A 17,151-nucleotide genomic window follows, 5' to 3' on the forward strand; every position below is an offset into this window, starting at 1 on the left:
CTCCTTTCCAAAGCAACACATCCTTACATCCAAATTTTGAAGTCAAGGTATCTTTAAAATATACATATTGGCATAACTCAACAGCTTTTACAATCAAATGTTTTTCAGCAGTTAAAAATCCCAAAGATAGGGCTGGAGAGATGGGACAGTGGTTAAGGGCACTGGCTGTTCTTCCAAAGGTCCTGAGTTCAATTCCCAGCAACCACATGATGGCTCACAGCCATCTGTAATGAGATCTCGCGCCCTCTTCTGGCCAGCAGGGATACGTGCAGACAGAACATTGTATACATAATAAATAAATAAATTTAAAAAAAAAAAAAAATCCCAAAGATAACACAATCCAGATTCTCTGTGTAATATTCATCTTTACGTGGCTTATTTTATATATTAATTTTACTGTCTCTTTAAAGACTTTATTTTTAAAAACTATTTATTTCTTTATATAACTGTATATATTCCTTTTTCTCTCTCTTTCAAGCCTACGTACATTTTTACACACATTGTAAACTATTCCATCTGAATCTGTCTTATTGTGAATCTATCGCTTTAAACTGAAGCAGCTGTGGCTGCTGGCTCCGCCCACCTCAGCTTCCCAACATGGTGGTGGTAGTTTACCACCAGCTCTGGGAGCTATCGTGGGTCTATGCTTTTAGCCAAGCAGCGTGTAGCCCAGAAACCTCTTTTTTTTTTTTTTTTATTTTGTACTAGCAAAGTCTAAATCCACCATGCAGCTTAATGTGCCACTTGCAGAGGCCTCATTCCTGCCATAGGGCGTATGCTAGGAACCCACCAGTAGCTCAAACCAGCAGCTGCCGCTCATTTGAGAGAGACAATTAGGAAGCTGTTTTTAGCTCCGTTTTAGAATCGTTTTTCTCAGTTTTTAGGTGGAAACTCTTGCCACCACGTTGGACGCTATTTGTTGCTATCTACTTCTTCTATCTTGAATTAACCCATTTCCATAAATCTATACCTTGCCACATGGCTCGTGGCTTACCGGCATCTTCATATGGTGTTCGTCATCGTGGCAGCTGGCAGTGTCTCTCTGACTCAGCCTTCCACTTCCCAGCTTTATTTTCCTCCTTGTCCCGCCTACACTTCCTGCCTAGCCAATGGCCAATCAGTGTTTTATTTATTGACTAATCAGCAACACATTTGCCATACAGAACATCCCACAGCAGATATCCATGCAAACAAATGCTCACACTGCCTGCTGTCCTGTGAGCAGTACATTCCTGCTTCTGCCCTGGAGTCTCATGTCAACAGTGAGGAGCTACAGTAGGAGCCCAGTCTCTGCCAGGGACTGATCTCAGTCTTTTTGTTGTTATAGAATTGGGGTTTATTAAGTTATAGATATTTTAAAATTCTTTTCTGCTTTTGAGATTTTTATTTATTTTTTATTTATTTATCTTTTTTGGGGGTGGGTGTTGAGACAGCTTTTGAGATTTTTTTTTTTTTTTTTTTTTTTTTTTTTTTTTTTTTTTTTTGGTTTTTCGAGACAGGGTTTCTCTGTGTAGCTTTGCGCCTGTCCTGGAACTCACTTGGTAGCCCAGGCTGGCCTCGAACTCACAGAGATCCGCCTGGCTCTGCCTCCCGAGTGCTGGGATTAAAGGCGTGCGCCACCACCGCCCGGCTTAGCTTTTGAGATTTTTAAATGTAGATCTGTAAGCACTATGGTTCAGAGAAAGAACAGTGTTCAGAAAAAGAGACATACCCAAGAGAGTGGGTATGGACTCCTCAAAGGAGAGTCACCCCATTTTAGTATTTTATTGTTTTTATTGTATAGAATTGTTTTTACAATATTAAAACCAGTTATGAGTTTTTGTTTGTTTGTTTGTTTGTTTTTTTGTGGTTTTTTTTGAGACAGGATTTCTCTGTGTAACAGCCCTGGCTGTCCTGGAACTCGCTCTGTAGACCAGGCTGGCCTCAAACTCACAGAGATCCACCTGCCTCTGCCTCCCAAGTGCTGGGATTAAAGGTGTGCACCCCCATGCCCAGCCAGTTATGAGTTTTTAGAAGGCAAGGCAAGGCTCCCAAACAAACACAAACCAAAAGAATCCATTGCCTAACTCAAGTCAGGTAACAGAAATCATTCGAAGAAAGAATGCCAAGAGCCCCTTACTCAAGGCTGGGAATGGTACTCAGAGTAGAGAACTTATGTGGGACCAAGACCCTGGGATCGATCTGCGCATTGCAAAGATGATCCCAAACCCCCCAGTTCGCACTCAGTTGAAGAGTGCCACCATCTGGTCCCTGGCTCCTTCTGATAATAGTAAAAGCAAGAGTGGCTAATTTCTTAGTAGAGGTCTTTCTAGAAGTTTTCTTTTTTTAAGTAAGTAAATCTTTTTGTTGTTGTTGTTGTTTTGTTTGTTTGTTTGTTTTTTGTTTTTCAAGACAGGGTTTCTCTGTGTAGTTTTGGTGCCTGTCCTGGAACTCACTCTGTAGACCAGGCTGGCCTCGAACTCACAGAGATCTGCCTGGCTCTGCCTCCCAAGTGCTGGGATTAAAGGTGTGCGCCCGGCAATAATCTTAATTTACTTTATTTTCTTCTGTGTACATGAGTGTCTGTCTGTGCCTATGTATGCTGGTGCCCTTAGAGGTCAGAAAGGGGAGTCAGATTCCCTGGATTACGGGTGGTTGTGAGCCACCAGGCGGGTGCTTGAAACTGACCCTGATCTGCAAGGGCAGCCCATGCTCCGAACCTCTCAGCTGTCTCTCCAGCCCCTATGGTTTTCTAAGACCATAGGATATGCAGTGGTTAGTACTGGCCTCAACAAGGGGCCACTGGAGGGACCTCAGCTTCTTGTGGCTCTGGCAGGGCTCAACACCTAAAAAACCTTTCAGGACCATGAGCAGAGTCGATTGTGGATTGTGTGTGTGAGTGTATGTGAGTGTGTGTGTTTGCGCACACACACACACACAAGGGGGAGGGACGACTTCCTGGGAGCTCTTTGCAGGAAATGCACCACCTCAGGTCCTGGCCAAACAGCTTGGGGGACAAAAGATGGAAAGGAAATGATTCTCCCCTCCATATCCTCCTCTCTGTCCCCTAGCCCTTAGCACATCTTCTCATCTCCCAGCTCTGACTGTTTTACATTCTATACTCCAGTGAAAACTGAAAATTCCCATTCTGGACCAGAGCATCTCTTCATGCCTCCACTGAGTCCCTGGGTCGCCCAGGCAGCTGTGGGAGTAGGAATGGGTGGGGCAGGATGCAGGGGTGGAGTGGGTGGAGCCAAGACCCACTTCCTTTCCCCCTGGGGCTCAGTCTGCCCCAGTCCTGACCAAGCCTTAGGAGGAGCTGGAGGTGCTCTCCAGGACCCTGTGCCGTATCCATTAAGCTGGTAAGACTACCGTATGATATAGGTGGGTGCGGGGATGCTCAGAGGATGAGGGGATGTACCTATAGTTTGAAAAGATGAGTAGGGTGATGGGAAAAGGAGGTCAAGGGCCATTGGCTGGAACAGAATGAGCGAAGGCCAGGAGGACATGGCTGCTGCTGGAGTCTGAACTGCCAAGGCCAGGGTGGGTGGGGAGTCTCTGCCACCATCTGGTCCCTGGCTGCTTCTGATAATAGTAAAAGCAAGAATGGAAAAAAAAAAAAACAAACCGTTAAACCACAAGTTAGGCTTGGCAGTTGGCAGGGAAGTGGGCAGGAGGAGGGGTGCTGGCCAGGTTTCCCTCCCCAACCCCTGTGTGTTCTTCTGTAACTTCCCTACATTCAGGTCCCAGCTCCTGCTCTGGAAATGGCCCTGCTTCTCCTTCTCTTTGGGGGCTTTTGGACCCCGGTGTTGAGCAACTCAGATCTGCACTCAGATCTGCAGAACACAACGATGTTGATGACCACCCCACATATCAAGGTCCCAACTACTTCTGAGGCCTTGAATGTCAGCTCGACAATCTCTAGTAGGCCAGAGACAGAGGACCCTCAGAAGACTACCCACATGTGGAGTCAGACCCCACCCCCACCTTTCTCAACCCCCTTTGAAACTACTGAATTGTCTTCTCTTGGGGCTCCCACGGATGCCAGCATGAGCACCCCTGTACCAGAGCCTACACCCTCCCAGGAAGTTTCCAATAAGACATCAGTGCAGCTTCCAGAAGCATCAGATGTAGCCAGCGACCCTCCTACCACCACAGCCAATCCTATGATAGACAAAACTGAGACATTTCCCTCTCTAGACACCTTTGATGGGACTAGTGCACCCCCTATCACCATGACAACAAGCTCCAAGGAGACCAGTGGACCCTCTGTGTCTACAACAGTAAGCTCCAAGTCCAGTGGTCCCCCTGTCACCATGACTACTGGGTCTCTGGGGCTCTCCAGTCAGACTCATGGACTCGCTGCCACCATAGCAACCAGTTCTGTGGAGAGTTCTAGCGTAGCCGGTGGCACCCCAGTCTCCAACATAAAAATATCCACGATGTCTACCCCAGGGTCTATAACCTCCAGGAAGCCACGCCAGGAATCCAGCGGCACGTTGCTAGTGCCCATGCTTGTGGCCTTTCTATTGGCTTTGGCCCTTCTGTTTCTACTGGTGTTGTGGCGCCGGCGGCAGAATCAGAGGACTGGGGCCCTGACCCTGAACAGAGGAGGAAAGCGCAATGGGGTCGTGGATGCTTGGGCTGGGCCAGCCCGGGTTCCTGATGAAGAGGCCACAACAGCAACCGCATCAGGGCCAGCGGGGAACAAGGGCTCGGGGGCCCAGGAGACAGAGGGGTCGGGACCGCGGCCCATGCTTACCACTTTCTTCAGCAGACGGAAATCTCGCCAGGGCTCTTTAGTACTGGAGGAGCTGAAGTCTGCGCCAGGTCCCAAAAAGGGGGAGGAAGAGCCACTGGTGGGCAGCGAGGATGAGGCTGTGGAAACCCCCACTTCTGATGGGCCAGAAGCCAAAGACGGGGCTGCACCTCAAAGCATATGAGCAACAGGACGTCTTCGTCCGACCTGCTCCTTAAGCCTGGATCCTGCTCTCAGCATCCTCAAACTCTACACTTGTGAATATTTGTGAACCAAGTGCATTCATTCATTCATTCATTCATCCATTCATCCATTCTCTCCCCACTCCCTCCTCCATGCTCCCTTTGGAACCACTTGCTGAATCTCCGAGGAGATCTTAGTTGACTCACAGTTTCTCCAAGGATCCCCCTTGGGATGCTGGGATCTGATAAGAAGAATGAAATAACAAACCAGAAAACTCCCTGGGATGAAACTTTGTGAAGAACTCGGCACGCCCTCCCCACCCCACCTCACCCCCAACTCCCTACTGTGCCCCCCATGCCCTCCCTCCTCCCGTAGGGGCCCCCTTCAGGACTCCCATCTGCTCAGGGGCCAGCTTAGAGCCTGGATGGGGCCCTCCAGCTTGCTCTTGGGTGAACTGTGACCTGTGACTTTCCCCGGAGCACTCTGGCTTTGGGCTGCCTGGTAGCTGCTAGGGGAGGCGGCCGGAGACCGACTAAGTCTCCTTGGGGAAGAGATGAGAGTTTCTGGGTCTAAGAAGTCCTGGCACCTGTCATGTCCACTCGGAGGTGCAGTGTGTGCGCAAGATCTGATTTGGGTGATGGTTGTGAGCGGTCCTGGTGAGTACAGATGGTGGGTGGGAAGAGCAGGGCAAGGATTGGGAAAGTGTTACCCCAAAGTGAGGGCCACAGGAGCTGCTGGGAACACAGGTCTCTTCATCTTGCTCAGACAGGGTGGAAACAGTGGAGAACCTAAGTCTGTCTGTAGCCTCCGAAAGACTGCAAGCTTGATGGGGACTAGGCTGCCAGATCCTCCCCTCAAAGGCTCCCCCCCACCAACACACACCCACCCCATGCACACATGCAAGAAGAGGATAGCAGTCGGCCCAGCACAGGGACCGTGGGGACAAACCCCCGTCTCGATGCATTTCCCCTACAGACTCGGTTTGACTGTTTCCTCTTTCATTCCAAGGCTGCAGCCCTTCCCCTTTCTAAGTGGAGTAAGAGGGACTCAGATGAGAAGACAGGCCCCGGGTGTGTGGGAACATGGATGCCAGGGACTCCCTGGGGGTCTGAGATAGAGAGAGGGGACAGACCCTAATTGTGCTGCTTCTGATACCCGCCCAGGCTACAGCCCAAGAGGGCATGTGGTCCAGAGGTGGTTGCTGGAGGAGATTTGCAAGAGGAAGTTGTTGAGTCAGAGGGCACAGTCCTTGAGAACAGACTGACCTACAAAAAGAGATGTATGAGGGTGGTTGTGCGTGGCCTGGATAGGAGAGAAGGTGGGAAATGGAGGCCCAGGTGGCTCACCTGGTGTATGTGGGAGAGGCGGGGGAGACAAGGAACGGAAAGGGGCACAGATTAGCCGCCACCACACTGAGCTGTCACTGCTCCCTCCCTGTCTGTGGGGAAGAGGAAGGGCTGAGAAGGGAACCCATGGGCCACATTGAACCTGTTTCTACTGTCACTAGGGGCTGTGTGGACCGACTGTGACAGAGACGGCAGAAATGAGTTGCAAATGTCCCTTAAAGGACAGAGCAGCTGTTGTGGTAGATTTTGCCAAGCTGAGTGCCCCAATTTCAGGTTTAGAGGATAATGTCACCAAACTGAGAGGCTAAGGGCTTTGACTCCCTCTAGTTCCAAAGTCATTTCCTGGATGTTTCTGGTTTTCAGGTTCAGGGAGGGAGGAAGGACTGAAGGAAATTTGGTAGAGATGGGGGGATGGTACCCAGCGGGGCTTCGGCCCAGACAGGGTTAGAACGTTCTGAGTGCTAAAGTGAGTGACAGATGGAAATGGCACAAGGGCACCCGAAGAAGGAGGTGCCATCCTGCTTCTGAAGGAAGACAAGAGGCGTAGTGTTTGTCCCAGGGTCTCAGCCGCATCCCATTTCCCATTGGCTCCTGTGCCTGGCAGAAGCAGGTGCTCAGTGTGCATTCACATGAGTAAATGCATGATGAATGAAAGAATGAAGAAATGAGGCTTTGAAAGCTAGGAAGGGAGAAGGCATTTTTAGCACAAGACCTAGAGGATGCAAACGTGTGTAAGTAAGTGGAGTAGGGAACGGGGTGGGGGGGGGGGGGGGGGGGGGGGGGGGGGGGGGGGGGGGACGGGACGGGACACAGAATAGATGGATGTCCTTCAGCTTAGTAGAGGAAGAACAGTAAACCAGCAATAGAACCAGAAAGAGAAAAAAAAAAAAGAAGGTAAACAGAAACAGGGAAATGTAAAACACGACAGCAGTTTCAGCTCCACCAGTTATGAAATGATTGTAAGTGGCTTGTGTTCGTGACAGCCTCGCCATGTTTTCAGAAACTGTAATGACCTCAGAAATGGTTGCAGCTGATATGGAATTGGAAAAAAAAAAAAAAAAAGGTCATTAATCTGTAAATACATGTGGTTCTCATTTATAATAAAAGCTACATCCCAAATGTTCAGTGTGGTCCTCTGAGAGGCGGGGAATTTAAATGGGATTTTCGTCTTTTCTGTGGTTTTCAAGTTTTACACAATGAATGTCTTCACTTTTACAGTTATGAAAAATATTGGTGAGGGGGCTGGGAAATGTCTCAGAGGACAAGGGCACTGGCTGCCCTTCCAGGGGACTCAAGTTCTGTTCCCAGCACTTAAGATGGCAGTTCACAATTGTCTGTAACTCCAGTTCCAGGAGATCCATTGCCCTCTTCTGACCTCCAAGGGCACTAGGTATACATGTGGCACACATACATACATACAGGCAAAACATCCATACACATAAAAATAAATAAATCTTAAAGAGGTAGATTGTGAAACAGATGTTTCTTAAGAGAGCTGTGGAGAGGGTCAGAGTCTTGGAAAGCTTGAGTTGGCTTCTGAGAGTGTTGAGATGGAGGAGGCGGGCCTCTGCAGATAATGAGCGCCATTCTTCCTTCAGTTGCCTAGCAACACATCTTAGAGCCATCCTCAGACCACTCCCCTGTGCTTGCTCCCTCAGTCCTAGGTCCAGCTGCCACTGGCTGCCGCCACTGGCTCCTCCCACTTGGGGCCCTGCTTTCTCTGAAGGTTCCAGCACCACGTTCAGCTATTGTTTTCATGTTTTAGAGGAGGTAAGGTTTATTTGGAGTTACTGTTTGCCTTTGTTGTGAGACAGTCAGGGTCTTACCATGTAGCCCAGGTCTCTTGGAACTCACTCTCCTGTCAGCTTTCCAAGTGTTGGGAGCACAGGAGTGTTTAGCCAGGCCTGGCTAAAGTTTTATTTTAGTTTGAATTGGCATGCAATAATTATTCAGTTCTCTGGGGGTACATATATCATATGTGTATATATATCATATGTATATATATATGTGTGTGTATATATGTATATATATATATATCAGTGTATGCACAATGCATAGTAATCAAATCAATAACATGCCTGTCAACAACTCAGACATTTATTTGTAGCAAAACATCCAAAATCCTTTCTTCTAGTCATTTTGAAACATAAACTATGAGCCAGCCGGCTGGCACAAACCTGCCTGGAGCTCCTAGAACTTGGGGAAGGGTACAGCGGGATCAGGCGTTTAAGGTCATCCTGAGCTATGTGAGAACCTGTCTCCAAAAACAAACTATGACCCATAGTCACGCTTATTGGGATGGTAGGACTTCCTCCTCCTGGCCACAGCTCTGTACCCTGAGCATCCTCTCTCCAGCTTCTGAGAAACTCTACTCTACTCAATAAGATTTACTTTTATAGATTCCACATGTAATTGAATATATGTGGATACACACACACACACACACACACACACAGTACTGACACAGAGTCTCAATTTAGTTGGCCAAGCTGGCCTTAAACTCTTTTTTTTTTTTGGTTTTTCGAGACAGGGTTTCTCTGTGTAGCTTTGCGCCTTTCCTGGATCTCGCTCTGTAGACCAGGCTGGCCTCGAACTCACAGAGATCCGCCTGCCTCTGCCTCCCGAGTGCTGGGATTAAAGGCGTGCGCCACCACCGCCCGGCTGGCCTTAAACTCTTGATCCTCCTGCCTCAGCCTTTCAAGTTCTAGGATCACAGGGTGTCTTAGTTACTGTTCTATTGCTGTGAAGAGACACTGTGACCAAGACAATTTATAAAAGAAAGTATTTAACTGGGGGCTCACTTACAATTTCAGAAGGTGAGTCCATGATCATCATGGTGGGAAGCATGGCAGCAGGCAGGGAGGCATGGTGCTGCAGTAGTAGCTGAGAGCTTACATCTTGAGACACACAGACAGACAGACAGACAGACACACATACACACAGACACAGAGAGAGAACACACACAACTGGGAGTGGTGTGGTCTTTAGAAACCTCAAAGCCCACACCCAGTGACAACCTCCTCCAACAAGGCTACACCTCCTACTCCTTCCCCAAAAGTTCTACCAACTGGGGACCAAGCATTGACATATATGAGCCTATGGGGACCATTCTTACTCAAACCACCACACAGGTGTTACCACCATAGCTAGCTTCAGGTCACACAGTATTTTTCTGTATCTGGCTAATTTCACTCAATGCAATGTCTCCAGACTCCTCCACTTTGTTACCAATGACAAGATTTTATTCTGGCCTCCACAGGCATCAGACACACATATGGTATTCAGACATACATGCAGACAAAACACTCATGTACATAAAAAATTATAATCCAACCACGATTAAAGACCAGAATAGACATTTCTCAAAAGAAAACATGCAGGTCTGCTGCGGGGGGAAAGTTCATACCACTCATCCTGAAGTAAATCAGGCTATACTGGGATGATGCCTCACCCTAGTCAGAGTGGATACTTTCAAAAAGATAAGAGATGGGGCTAGAGAGATGGCTTAGCCTTTAAGAGCATTGGCTATAGTCAGGTGGTGGTGGCCCACACCTTTAATCCCAGCACTTGGGAGGCAGAGGTAGGTGATGAGTTTGGTCTACAGAGCAAGTTCCAGAACAGCCAAGGCTACATGGAGAAACCCTGTCTAAAAAAATAAAAGAAAGAAAGAAAGAAAGAAAGAAAGAAAGAAAGAAAGAAAGAAAGAAAGAAAGAAAGAAAGAAAGAGAAAAGAAAAGAAAGAAACATGGAGGAATGTTAATCTGGTATTAATCTGCTGTAACAAATCCTGTCCCCATAAATTCATTGCTATGTTAGCCACATATGGCTTTAATTTTCCTATCTGTCTTTCTGACCCTATAATACACCTGATCCATCTTGTGCTTTGTTTTACCTCAGATAAAGTTCCAATTCCTAGAAGCTGAACATTTACCTCCTGAAGAGGAAAATTTGGATGCTAAGATTTTGGTGCAATTATTGTTACATCTGTCCCTATGTCTATTAAACCTTCAATTTCAATGCCATTTATTTGATTTATTTGTATTTTTAACTTTATTCTTTGATCATTTATAGAAGCTTGCCAAAATATTTGCTTTATGGTTTCTCCTGAAAATTTGGTTTTATCTTCTAAAGCTGTTCCATCATCCAGAGTAGTATGGTTGTTCACAACAGGCACTAAGGAGTTTCCCCAAAGCTGACAGGGAACGATTGAACCAAATTTGACACAGGAGCCTTCAAGAGGCCCCCTAAGGTGTTTCCCAATGGTAAAGGGTTACCTTGCCTGTCCCATGTTGATCTGCATTCATTAGTCCAATGTTGGCCTTTGCCACACCTTCTGTTTAGAAAATCTATAGAATAAACATTTGTCTCTAGGGATGCCTTGCCTACAATCCCTTTTCATATGACCTGGTATATTTACCACAAATTAAAACATCTAACCTTTTGATTTTTCTTAAAATTTTTAGAAATCACTTCTATCCAAGTATCATCATAAGCGTGAGATCCAATATCAGCTGTATTTCTAATCCATTCATCTATGGGTGCTGATCTTGCCTTTAAAGGCCTAATCACTCTTTTAATTCTGAATTAGAATTTTCAAAAGCCAAAGATTCAATTAATATTTGTCTAACTTCTTGATCTGACATCAATTCTATTTACAGGCAAAGTCAATCACTGAAAAAAAAAATCAGTGAAGGCTACTTTTGGGCCTTGTATAATTTTAGCAAAGGACTCAGTCCTCTTTCCTGATTCTTCAGTCTTGTCCCAAGCATTCAAAGCTGCTGTATGGCATAGAGCCAAGGTTCGATCATCAAATGTAATCTGTCTTTGCAAATCAGCATTAATAGCCCTCACCAAGAATTTGATCTTTAGAAATCTCATGACTTGTAGCCCTACCTTGTTGTTCTATGACCCTACCTGCAACTTGCCACCAACTAAGTCCCCCCCCCCAGAAGTCCCCGTGTCTCACCAGATCTGTTGACGATGACAACAGGACCAGGCTGGCTGTCCCTGCATAGCACAATCGGGCAGATGACACGGAGGATGCACAGCCTGTTTGAGGGCAGCTACAGCGCTGTGCATAGCTGGGAGCTGAGAGTGTGTGGTGGTTGAGCCCAGGAACTTGTGAAGTTTGGAGCCTGTGGAGTTTGGGGCTGGGAATGAGCGGCAGCGGGAGGCTGCTGTAGAGAGGCTGCAGCAGGAAAATCCCAGGCGAACTCAGAGGGCTTGGGACAAGGAAGGAAGAGCCAGCCGGCGGCGGCGGCGGCGGCAGCTCCAGTGGCTGCAAAGCCAGGGCCGTGTGGCTATCTTGTGACTTTGTGCCCCGAGTTGGACGCCAGAGGATGTGTTTATCTAATTACTCTTTATCAATAAAAACTTGGGAGCCAGATATCAGGGTGAGAACCTGAATGATCAGAGAAGCGGCGGAGAAGCCCCCAGGATCTCCTATCACTGCTGTTCCTCCATCCAAAAAGGGCCGAGATCCCCCCCTAAGCCCCGCCCTACTATAGCCAGCTCCACCACCTGATTCAAAACAAACTTTATGGTCAGTCTCAGGAGCAATCAAAAGATCACACAACAGGAAAAGAAAAAGCATTAAACTGCTCTTCCAGAGGACCCAGGTTCCTTCCCAGCACCCATATGGTTGGTGGCTCACAACCACCTGTAAATCTAGTCCCTTAGGAGTCCAGTGACCTCTTCTGGCCTCAGCAGTCACTGCAAGAATGTGATACACAGACAGACAGACATGCAGGCAAAATACCTATACATATCTTAAAAAAGGGGCGGGGCGGGGGTAGGAGACAAGAAGTACTGGCTGGAACGAGAAAGGCTCTCACACAGGTGAGAATGTGACTTGATGGGAAGAGAGAACGAGGCTCCTCAAAAAGTTAAAACAGCACTGCCGTATGACCCAGCCGCCTCACTGTGGGTGTAAATATCCAAAGGAAATGAAATAGCAATTGTGAAAGGACATCTGTGGCACTCTTCATAACAACCAAGATCTGAAGGCCACCAAGGATCCTCCTGAAAGGCCACTCTGTCTGGGAGGGTCTGCCTGTATCACAGGCCATCAGGACAGAGCCCTCCTTCCTGAGCATGGTATATACACCTCCCAAAAGCTGGCTCTGGGCCAGCAAGGTGACTCCATGGGTAAAGGAGCTTGCCACCAAGCCAATGCTGCCAAGTTCAACCCTTCAGACATAGTGGTGAGAGGAGAGAGTCAGCCTTTAAAAGTAGGTTTTTGGGGGGTTTTGTTTGTTTCTTTTTTTTTTTTTTTTAAAGAAAGTTTCTCACTATGTAGCCTTGGCTCTGTTCTGGAACTTTCTATGTAAACCAGGCTGGCTTTGAACTCACAGAGATCTACCTGCCTCTGATTCCTGAGTTCTGGGATTAAAGGTGTGTGCTACCACACCCCTGTAGATGTAATTCAGTGTAGATGTAACCAACGGTTTTATCAGACAAGAAACACAGAGCCGATTCAGAGAAGAAAGCCAAGAGGTCAGAGCCAAGAGTTTCACCCTTCCTGATTCAGGGATCCTCCTCAGCCAAGAGAGCTCTCCAAAAGAAAGAGAGCCCTACTTCCTGTGTGTCTGTCTCTCTAGTTTCTTTGTTCTGCCTTCTCATTGGTTGTAAACCCAGTCATGTGACTGCCTTGTCACTGCCTGTATGTACCGCCCTCCAGGTCCTTAAAGGCGTACGCCACCACTGCCACGCACTTGCTATGGCTCTAATAGCTCTGACCCCAGGCAACTTTATTTATTAACATAAAATACCACCACACACCCCCAAAAAAGAGTCTCAAACTTTGCAAGTTGTCCTCTGGCCTCCACATGTGTGCACTTCCCCAAACAGTAACACAATAAATGTACTGAATTTTTTTAAAGCTGGTATTGCCTCTCCTCTGCTCATCCCTTATGGTCAGCACCCCCCCCCCATGCTGTCCAGTCTCATCAATTTTTGTTGCTCCTTGATTAGGCAATGTGAAAATGTTTATTTTGTCCAAACACTAAACTAATACACATTTCCCCCTTTTCTAAAAGCCATAGGCCCACAGCTGTAATCTTGCACTAGAGAGGCAGAGGTAGGAAGATCTCCGTAAGCTTGAAGCCAATCTGGTCTACATAGTGAGTTCCTGGCCATCTAGCGCTACATAGAGAGACCCTGTCTCAACAAACAAACAATACATTTTTAAAAAATGTTAACTACATATGGACAGTGGTGGCGCACGCCTTTAATCCCAGCACTTGAGAGGCAGAGGCAGGTGGAGCTCAGTGAGTTCGAGGCCAGCCTGGTCTACAGAGCTAGTTCCAGGACAGCCAAAGCTACACAGAGAAATCCTGTCTCAAAAAACAAAACAAAACAAAACAAACAAAACAAAACAAAACAGACAAAACAAAACAAAACAAAAACTAAAAAGCTAATTACCAAACTATTCTAAGGTCTTTGTTTTTGCTTTTGTAGCATTAAGGGGTTGAACCCAGGGCCTTGAGCAGGTTAGGCAAGCTGGGTCTCTCCCAACCCCTTGTTTTTTGTTTTATATTTTCTTCTTTATTTACTTATTTGTATATGTGTATAAACTGGCACACGAGTGTCACAGTGTGTGTGTGTGTGTGTGTGTGTGTGTGTGTGTGTGTGTGTGTGTGTGTAAGTCAGAGGACAACTTGCAGGAGTCAGATCTCCTAGCATATGGATCCTGGGATTGAACTCAGCCTGTCAATCTTGGCAGCAAGCACCGTTACCCACTGGCCCTGTTTTTGCTTTTTGAGAGAGTCTCATGTATCCTAGGCCAGCCTTGATCACTCTGTAAAGCAAAGGATGATCTTGAACTTTTTTTTTTTTTTTTTTGGTTTTTCAAGACAGGGTTTCTCTGTGTAGTTTTGCGCCTTTCCTGGAACTCACTTTGTAGACCAGGTTGGCCTTGAACTCACAGAGATCTGCCTGCCTCTGCCTCCCGAGTGCTGGGATTAAAGGCATGCGCCACCACCACCCGGCCTCTTTTTTAAAAAAAAAAAAATTATTTATTATGTAAATTGTGTTCTGCCTGCATGCCAGAAGAGGGCACCAGATCTCTTTATAGATGGTTGTGAGCCACCATATGGGTGCTGGGAATTGAACTCAGGACCTCTGGAAGAGCAGCTAGTGCTCTTAACCTGTGAGTCATCTCTCCAGCTCTGATCTTGAACTTCTAATTCTCCCGAGTGCTGGGATTACAGGCATGTGCCACTCTTACTTGGTTTATATGGTTTTTCAGACAGGGTATTACACTGTGTCCTGGAACTCACTATGTAAACCGTGCTGGCCTCAAACTCAAGGCAAGTCTCCTGTCTCAGCCTCTTAAGTACTGTGATTACAGGCATGAGGTCTGGCCCAAGTTCATTCTTTCTCTCTCTCCACCCACCTGACTCTTTCTCTGTGTATGAGGTGTGCGTGTTCGTGTTTGTGAGCGTGCAAATGGCACAGCATGAATGTGGAGGTCAGAGGACAGCCTGGGGTGTCCGTCCTTGTTTCTATCTCGTGTAGGACAAGTCCTCTTGTCCACCTGTGCTTCCTGTGCAGGGCTAGTGGTCCTTCAGATTCCAGAGGTTCTTCTGCCTCTTCTTCCCCCTCAACGTGGCAGAGCTGGGGTTACAGATGTGTACACCACTGCATCTGGTTTTAATGAAGTTTCTGACTATCCAAACTCCAATTTTCACACTTATGTGGTAAACACTTTCCCACAGAGCTGTATTCCGAGCCCCAAAGTTCTTCAAGAGCAGAATTCACATATATGTACAGGTATGCATGCACACACACACACACACACACACACACACACACACACACACACTCCCACAAAGAGCAGTATAGTTCGTGTAGTTCAGTGACGCAGGGCTTATCTCTAGCCCCAGAATGACATCAAATCCGTAAATAAAACATAAGCACACACAGTGCACGCCTGTATCCCAGTATACAGGAGGCAGAAGCTCTGGCTCTTCTGGACTCATAGTGAGTTCAAGGCCAGGCTGGGGTACATCAGACACTGTGTCAACGAAAAAAATAAACATCACAAATAAATAAAACTCAGGTTTCGGTTTACTCTCAAAGGCACACTTTAAGATCATGGTTCTGGGACTTGGGATGTAGCTCCGAGGTAGAGCATTTGCTGGGTGTACACAAAGCCCTGAATTCTATCCTTAACTCTGAGAACAAAAGGAAGAGAGGGAGAGGGAGGGAATCATGGCTTTAAGTAAGTGTTATTCTCCCAAGTGAAAATTCCACAGAGAGATGTGGATAGCGGAGGTTTACGCGCTCAGCAGCCATAGCTCTGTCCTAACAGTGAGCGCTCACAGCAGCGGTGTCTCTTTCTCTTCGCCACCCCATTTCTGACCCTGACTGTGTTTGTCCAGTGTGGGGAGGCAAAACCTGGGAAGGAGAGACAGGGCTCCCTGGGGCAGGGATGGAGGTTCCCTATCAGGTCTGACAAACAGGCCCAGCCATGACCCACCGTGCTCAGACTGTGTGGCAGAAGGCAGATCTCCCACTGTGAACAAGAAAGAAAGGAATATAACCAAACTGGTTCTAAAATCCCAAAGTAGCAACAAATCCAGGAGAAAATGTCCAAACCCCGATGGGTTAGTTAGGATGCGGAACCTGTCCAGTGGGTAGGAGCTTGGGGTGAGCCAACAAGTTGATCTCAACAGTGAGTACAAGTAGACCCTGTGTGCCCAGCTCCCTCCCTGTAATTGTGACATCAAGACAGGCTGGCTGCACCCTGCTGGCCAAGGTCCCAGTGAACACAGAACCAACTGTTGGCCAAGAAAGCCACCTGCTTGCCATTGCGTTTGTACAGGCTCTGCCGAAAGCCAGCCCACCCCCGGTTGTCCCCACAGTACACCCAGCGTGGCTTCTCATCAAACTCCTCCTCGACCATAAAGATCTGACTCAAATGTCAATGCCTTAGTGAAGCTGTCCTCCTGCCCTGCCTGCTCTGCAAACAGACTCACTGTCTCTGTTCCACTCCTACGGCACCGCCTGTGGTGCTGTGGATGACTAGGCCGTATGGTTTTCTGATTTTTGGTTTGTTGGTTTGTTTTAGGGGACAGTCTCATCTAACCCAGGGATGGCTTTGAACTCACTATGCAGCAGGGGATGATCTTGAACTTGTGTATGTGTTCCTGTGGTGGACAGATACTGTGGTCACACATGCTGCATGGACAGTCTCTGCCTCATTCCCTTGAGACAGGGTCTCTTCCTGGACCCGGAGCTCTCAGGTATTTTTTTTTGTGGGGGGGGGGGGCGCTGGACTGGTGGCCAGCCAGTACTAGTGACCCTCTACCTCCACCACCTATCAGCACTAGGGTGACAGGAGAGCATGGCCACACCCAGCTTTTTCACATAAGTGCTGGGAATGCAGGCCCAGGTCCTCAAGTTTGTACAGCAAGTGCTCTTACCTACAGAGCCCCTGACCCTGAACTTCTGATCCCCCTACCTCCACCTCCTGAGTGCTGGGATTACAGGTGTGTGCCACCATGCCTGGCACAGGTAGTACTGGGGGTCACACTCAGGGCTCTGTGCCCCAACTGAGTTCCAAAGCCAGGTGTGTGGCTGTGAAGATACCACAGCAGGGCCTCCAATACTGCCATGTACTTTATCTCTGCGGCGCTGGAGCCCAACAGCCAGGGCTGCCGAATACATGGTTACTACACAGACTTACAAGTGCATGAATGAATTCTAAAACACGCTTTTGGAGGTGGTTAGAGGCCTAGCACTGAGGGGGCCATCAGGGTTCGAGATAGGTTTCTAGTTGTTTTGTTGTTTTGCTTTGAGTGGTCTTACTGGGTGGCCCAAGCTGGGCTCAAGTGCCTTCCAGAGTAGCTGGGATTACAGCCATGAGCTACGGTGACCAGC

General features: G+C 47.6%; 1 protein-coding gene across 1 annotated transcript; it reads left to right on the forward strand.

Moving 5' to 3' along the window:
• The first annotated feature begins 3,071 nt into the window (after positions 1 to 3,071).
• On the forward strand, positions 3,072 to 7,011 carry Spn (sialophorin). The gene is made up of 2 exons (XM_052762432.1): positions 3,072 to 3,341; positions 3,723 to 7,011. Exon 2 carries the CDS (start codon positions 3,744 to 3,746, stop codon positions 4,920 to 4,922), a length of 1,179 nt encoding a protein of 392 aa, XP_052618392.1. The 5' UTR covers positions 3,072 to 3,341; positions 3,723 to 3,743; the 3' UTR covers positions 4,923 to 7,011.
• The last annotated feature ends 10,140 nt before the right edge of the window (positions 7,012 to 17,151 follow it).

This window comes from Peromyscus californicus, unplaced genomic scaffold (assembly GCF_007827085.1).
Source record: "Peromyscus californicus insignis strain IS unplaced genomic scaffold, ASM782708v3 Scaffold_4__1_contigs__length_199733344, whole genome shotgun sequence".
Taxonomy (NCBI): Eukaryota; Metazoa; Chordata; class Mammalia; order Rodentia; family Cricetidae; genus Peromyscus; species Peromyscus californicus.